Source organism: Pyxicephalus adspersus, chromosome 12 (assembly GCF_032062135.1).
Source record: "Pyxicephalus adspersus chromosome 12, UCB_Pads_2.0, whole genome shotgun sequence".
Lineage (NCBI taxonomy): Eukaryota > Metazoa > Chordata > Amphibia > Anura > Pyxicephalidae > Pyxicephalus > Pyxicephalus adspersus.
The window spans coordinates 31,469,885-31,477,394 of NC_092869.1; the positions used below are offsets into that span (position 1 = coordinate 31,469,885).

Sequence of the window (7,510 nt, forward strand, 5' to 3'; positions counted from 1 at the left end):
CAAGTCGCCCCTGCAAAGAAAATGCATAAAGCCTAGCATACAAATATAACATCTGGGTTCACACCCTCCACCATCTAGTAAGAGTCTAATGCTTGTGTAGCCTTGGGAGAATGTAATAGGAGAGTTTAGACTATCCTATCCCTTGAACCCACTGGCCACCTCCCCACTGGTTCAAGTTTTCAGAACCATTTTAGGAAGCTGATCTTACTTCAAGGTTTTCAGACCACCATTGCTTCATATTATTAAGGAATCAGTCATATGAACATTGAGTAGGCAGTGTGGTTTCTGCTTTCACATGGTAGCCAAGTTGATTCTTCAAGTAGCATCTTGTCTGCAACTGCCAAATATAATGAATGGGGTAGTTCATGAATGCCCACTGACCACTCCTTAAAGACACTCAAGCTTTCATTTATTCTTGAATGACCACGGAAGTGGTGGGTAGTGATGGCTGCTCAGTGCCTGGAAGGCTGTCAGCAGCACAGGAGTGACTAGAAGATCATTTATGAGAACTTTGCTTTTGGCACATTTGTGAGAATGACTACTTCAAATTATGCTTGCTCCCTTTACTGGAACATTTTTCTGTGTAAGAGGTATGCAAGACATGACTGGATCTCTGGGGCTACACAAAGGAATACGTTGCTTTACTACTAAAGTCTCAATTTTAAAAACTACAGAGAATATGGAAGAAAAGCTACTGTATATGGTGAAATTTACATATATCTGGGAATTTGTATTTACACCTGAAAATCTTTAGGAAAAATTTTATGAAACCTAAAAAATATATAAAAAGTCTACTTTCCAACAAAGAGGACAATATCAAGTGTAGCAATTGAAGGACGTTCAGAAGAAAGATAAAGACACCATTGTCACTGAACTTTGTAAGGCTTGCACTCCTTTGAAAGTAGTAGTAAACCTAGTGGTTCTATTGCACATATCACCTGAAATCAGCAAGTTCTACCATTGCTTTCAGACATTGTGGGGTTACCGTTGGAATCTCATGTCTTTCGAAGACCAGAACCAGCTGACAAAGCATTCTTTTGCTTAAAAGTATTGATTGACATTCTCAGTGTCAAGTGTAGACTGCTTTATTAAAATCGAGTAGGACAATCACTGACATTTACAATCTAGAAATCGTTGTCCCAGCCTTAAAGGGCATGACATCACTCTGAAGCCTTATCCTTTGCGTTTCACCCACACAGGCTTCGTCATCTCTAATATATATACATTACCCCTTCTATTGCTGAAAACCAGAGCTCACTAAAACCAGTGCATATCTAATACACATCAATACCATCATCATTTGTATAGAATCCTTCATGAATACAGGTAAATGATACTAAAAAAAGAAAAAAAGATAAAGGAACAGACAGAATAATTTTGTATTGCATAAATGTTAGAAGTTAAGAACTTACAGAATAAAATTCCATTTTTATCATTTCAACTGCCAAAAACAGAATTACATAGTATCCATATATTTCTAATACAAACACATACACAGCCTTGGAGCGCTTAATTAAATCAGGACCATAGTCCCCGTAGGACAGTTATCCCCGTGGACCCTGCCCTGGAATAATACGAATTCTGCAAACCTCTACAAATTACAGCAAATCTTACAGCAACATCTTCCTGGGATCTGTATTTAATTTACTTAGCCATAAAATTCTGTAATTGTCTGCAGCACCTAAAGCACACAACAATTTACATTAGTACTTACCACTTGAAGGACCTGAAAACAAACGTCACTACTGAGCACAACAGGTTTCTACCGACTTCACATACTGCTGTACTAGTTGGTGAGTATGATAACTTGTCATGAAATCTGTCTGGTGCTATATATCCTAATCTAATAGCTGCCTAGCCATTGTGACTTGGCTTCTTTTGGACTACAGCTTCACTTCAATCTCTAATTACAGGCCTATCTTGCTAATACCTTTTTATATAGCTTCCTATATTGCTCACCCTGCCCGCACACAACTGACTCATTTACATATTTTATATATCGCTCCCTTTCTCTGTTCTTCACCCTTATCCTGACATCATTCCCCTTACTGATTTGGTGCCACAGTCATCCCTCTCTGTGACTGGCTTATTTTACGTCTGCAAATTAAAGTACACAATGCCAAAAGGAAACAAACATTTCATATTCCACTGCAAAATACTTCAGATTTAGGTCTGTACCTGGTTCATAATGTGCAGGAATATAATAAAACAAGCTGTAAAGCTGGTGCCAATATTAGGAAATTAATTCCCTATGAAACCTTGAACTTCTTAAACAAGACCATTAGTTTACCACCCAAATAGGCAACTAGGTCTAAGCTGCAAATATTTCTGCTTGCCACCAGTGAGGCAAGTATATGCAACCACTTCTAATAATGTAATATAAGTTTGTACCAAGCTGAGTAATTGGTAAGAAATGCCTAAATTTTCTTCATAAAGATGAAAAGGTTCTTAGGGGTTCCAATGATACATTCAGTCCAGAATGATAATGTCATCAGTCTAAGCATGAGAATAAGTCACTGAGCTAACAAGTAACATATTTTAATGCAGCAGTCCTTGAGAGAGCTTAGGTGAGCTAAAAATCATACACAAATGTATTCAAGCCTGATACTCAAACTTACATTAAGGCATAATAGGTTTGTGTGTGTATTTTTCTTTTACACTGAATTGCTCTAATTGTGTAGCATCAAAGACCCCACTTACAGGAAGTAATTCTACGTTACTCAGAACCATATCTTGGGCCAAATGTACTGCTTGTCCTGCATTTCAAACCGTAATATAGGAAATTGCAGCCTACTGTTTTCAAAGTTTAGAAAAGTTTCTAAAAAGACTTTTAAAGCTTAGTTGGTCTAAACCAATTCTTTATCCTTATGTGTACAAATGAGTGCTGTGTCAGTACACGACTGTTGTCCAGTGTATGGTTATTATTTTTAGGATCAATCGCTGCTTTTCAAAAGTTGATTGCAAATGTTAAGAGTTCAATAATGTTGTAGCCCACTCAAAGAAAAAAAATACATTTTCCATAATAAATCCAGCCTCTCTTGGGATTCAATTTCCCTTTCACTTGAAAAGGTATGTACCCTAGTGAAGAGGCTTTTGAGTGGTTTGCATCAATTCCTCTATGACAATCAACCTCCTGAGACTCACTGACGACCCATGCCAAAAAAGGTTTTAAATTGCACAGTCTTATATATTTTATAGAGTGAAATAGGACATATCTGAAATTGAGGAACATAAAAATAATTGGTACAACTTCAAAATATGGATTTGACAGAAAGACCTTATAGCTTGCATGAACTGCACATAATAAATAAATAAATAAATGTCATATCGATGTTGTGTATTTGGAATACTGTACTAATATGAAAAAGTGTTATCAAGAAGGTCAGTTCCAGAGAGACATTTGTAAGCCATAAGCATATCCAGAACAAAAAATTAGCTTAACAGTTTTTAGATAAGTTGGTTGTGTTATATTTTTCAGCTTTTTATTTCCTTTATTTTTACTTAGTTATGCTGCAAATAAACACTTCCTGTCCTAGGAAGGCTAAACTCACTCATTCGGTGTAGCTATTGGTTGTCACCCAGTCTACATTTCAAATATGTCTGACTTTTGTTATTTTCATTACATAAGGGTCAAGGAATTAGTCATTTACGCAAGGAACATAAAATTATGTATCTTATTCATCCCACGCAAAGTGAAAAGAACAATGCATTTTTAGTAAAGGTCAACAGCTTTTTTCTGCTACAGGTACAGGTAGTATCACCTTATACACTTGGCTATATAATTATATTATACTTAACAACACAGTGACTACCTCCTTGATAAAATTTTATAAGACATAAGTGTTATTATTTCAATTAATTTACAATATGATAGATTCAAGTGCAAAAAATCAAAACATATATTAGTTCAATGTAAGGCAACTATACTTTTAAAACAGGAAATAAATGATAGGATAGGAAAAAAATGCTGTTATATAAAACACAATTTGTATAATTGTATGTTAAATTCTTTACCTTTAGCAGCAAAAAATGTGTACTTTGTACTTATATTATGTATATAGTATATTAGGTATGCCCACCCAAAACAAACTGAATTCTCAGTTGTGGATAAAAAAACAGTGGGATTCATCATTGCTATATCCTTATCTAAATAATATTTACATAATTACTATTTTTTATATCTTTCTGTAAACCCAGTTTAATAATCTGCCCAATTTACTGCTGGTTATATAAAAGTAACAATTCCAAAAAAGTAAACACAGAGTGACTAGACTTGAGAACTCAGGTACACAGATTCTCTCTGCTATACTTTGAATTTTAGATGTTGGTGCTTTACTCAGCCAGCTTTAATCAAGCCACTACTGAAATAGGGATTTTGTGTGGGCTGCCCCTTAAAATTGTATGTAGCTCATACTTGTCATTTTCAGTTTCACTTTTTGCACTCTCCAGCTGGCTCTGAAGGAAGGCTTCTTCTCTGTTAAGAACATTGCAGAAAGATAAACACCTGGGTATAGAAGAGATTTTAAACATTGATAAAACTGCCCTTTGCTACCAAGCGTAGTGGCAAAATATAGAATAACTTATAAATTTTACAAATTAAAGTTTAATATGTTGAATAACTATTTTTTTACCTGACATAAAACTATACAGTAATTGTTACATTAAAGCCTACTAGGCATTTTTTTGATGTTTACTGATTCTTTCTTTTCTGCTTTAAATTGGTTAGAAAATTACATACATGCATACATACATACATCAAGTATATTTATGTTGTATAACATCCATGGTCTGTGTATGGCCACCATTAGGCCTAGTTTATGTGGGTTTTTATTTTGCTTACAAACACCCATAATAGCTTTGTTTGAGTATTTAAGTATTTATAAAGGCCTTTTAAACCAGGTCATATGGTAGAGAAAATATAGAGGAAGGGAAGATGCCATCTTTATCAGAAACATTGTCATCATAGTAATACAGAACACACTTGCATGCAATTATTTCTATAAATATTATTCTAATGCTTTGATGGACAAACATTTCCTGCAAGACATGAAAGTGTGTTTTTTATATTAGTCTATTAAGTGGTATGTGTATCATTCATATTGAAAAAACAATTCAGAAGAGCATTGTGGAAACTGCGGCATGCTTGTTGACTTTAAGGTTTTAAGTATTGGGCTACATATCAGTTATATAAGCCGTTCTAACTGTTTTACAGCAGTATTAGAAAAGCTTGAACAAGGTCATTTTTACAATGTAACATAGCAAAGTGTTGATAGCAATGTAAACACCCAGAGGCATCTTTAAGCACTACTAAACAATCACATTGAAAAAACTGATGACCCTTCTGCCGTAAAATAACTCTACCCGTCTGATCGCAATTTTTTAAACACACTCACCTGTCCGTGTGCCGTCGTGGGTAACATCATCTTCTACCTGTCTCCTTTTGGGTTTCTGATCTTTGGCCATCTTGATTGGTCAGGCCAGAATGATGTAACTCCCGCACATGTGCACAGAACTTTATTCGGTCATAGCAGCTCTGAGGGGACGCCATAAAACTTGGCATATCCCAGCATAGTAAGTTGAGTTGCTGCTTTTGCAATAAAAAAAAAATAGAAAACAAGCCGGTTTGTGTTATGGCAGAAAGGAAATTGCCTGTCCTTTCTGGAATAAAAATCATGCCTGACTGCAAATTTTAATTACAAAACTATAGTTCCACTTTAATGGCCATGAGCTGCAAAGCTACAAGGGCTGTCTATGAACGTGTTCTTTTGGTCTCAGCAAGATCACATACTGGAGGCCTACAAAGAAGCACCCTGTCAGCCTTATTGACATCTCTGTGTGGCACAGATGCCCTACATATGTGATTGCACCCCTCCAAGATTTAGATACTTTCCAAAGGATCACAGTTGGGGCAATCTAAAAGATCATGCCACTTAGGCAGCCTAACACTGCGCTTTCTGATCCCTATTTTGCCAGTACCTGTCAACATACCCATATTACCCATAATAGTATAGTGCTGTAAGATGTCTGTTTTCCTGACGATCTGTCAACCTGTAAACCATTTGACCTTTTTTTGTTTGCTGCCTGAACTAACCTCTGCTTGACCTCTGAACAAATTTTCTGACGCTTTGGATTACCCACCTGACTGAATGATCTCTTGTGATTGACTACTGGCTTGTTCCCTTTCCAACCACAAACGCTCTATCCCCTTGGGTTATCTGGACCTCTGGCTTTGTCATCTGGACTCCTTATTCAGGACCCTTGGTGTCACCCCATGTCTCTCTATCATTCTCTGGCCCTTTTTTGCCTGGGGCATTCCTTTTTTGCTTGCAAATCCTTGCTCCCCACAGGTGTCAGTAAGGTAAAATTACTTCTCAAGCAACAACATAGTTTTTTTTTACTCCTGTTAAAATCCCCATAATAACATTAAAAATCCAGCAAAGAGATTTCCCCTAGTCGCTGCTACAGGTCTAACCAACACAGTTCTAGGAGGCAAAATTTACATGGGTGGCTGAGTGGAATGTTTCCTAGCAGTTTAGCCACTGAGAAATCATTACCTAGAGCTGGGAAAACATTTGCACAAAGTAGTCATTGAAAACACCAGAGACAGTTACACAAGTGGTTGTATCAGCATTTGTGAAACTTTGTTTTGTGTGGGTGTTGACCAGTAGAAGACTGTCACATGCAGGGGATCTTTGAAGATGGACAAACACTAAACATCTGATAAACATTTCTTAATTATGTTACTTTTTTGGTGTTTTTTCAACATATTGGAGGTACTGCAGACAGAAAATGGCCTAGGGTCCTTTAGTTGCTTTCTAACTTCCTTTAAGCCAGTCTCTTCATCGTGAATGTTGAATGAATAAACTGGATACACTTTGGGTAAACACTGAATAGATGCCGGCATAGCACTTAAAAAGTGCTGATGTTTCTGTCAGTGTTGCAGCTGAACAAGTTACAAATCTCTTAAATGATGTCTTACACTCCAGAATTTGGAAACAAATCATCAATTCTAGGTGAACTGAGGTCACGGTACAGTCTTATATATTGTGTTTGTAGTATCTTTCTTTGCTACAAATATTACAGATCATCCTTACCTAACACTTTCACTGTTTTCTGTATTGTATTTCTGCAATTCTAAAATAGTTTCATCACATAAGCAAATATCTTTTTGTAATTCAATGATCTGTTGTTTTTCTTGCAATGATTTCTCAGTACAACCTTTAAATTAAAAAAAGCACAGATTCATGAGCACCAGAAAAAACAAACTATGACAAAAAAATTAACCATAAATAATATAAATTTGATATACATGCAAAATTATAAACTTTATCATTTTCCATTTTGGCGTATAAAACAAAGTGTCAAACTTATTTTACAAAAACCTATGGAGTCGAAAATATAATCTCAGAACAAACACTTAGTTTTTTACAACTATAATAACTCCTGTTATATAGTTCACATGCAAAAAATACACACACACGTACTCAAAAATACATATATGAGGTGCAAA

General features: G+C 35.8%; 1 protein-coding gene across 1 annotated transcript in view; it reads right to left on the reverse strand.

Moving 5' to 3' along the window:
- Positions 1 to 7,340, reverse strand: part of C12H14orf39 (chromosome 12 C14orf39 homolog) — a 30,776-nt gene extending 23,436 nt beyond the window's left edge. The window contains exons 1-3 of the mRNA XM_072427654.1: positions 7,310 to 7,340; positions 7,095 to 7,218; positions 4,415 to 4,504 (exon numbers count right to left, since the gene is read on the reverse strand). Coding sequence (XP_072283755.1) covers positions 4,415 to 4,504; positions 7,095 to 7,218; positions 7,310 to 7,340 — 245 coding nt within the window. The remainder of the gene's footprint in view (positions 1 to 4,414; positions 4,505 to 7,094; positions 7,219 to 7,309) is intronic.
- Positions 7,341 to 7,510: the final 170 nt, after the last annotated feature.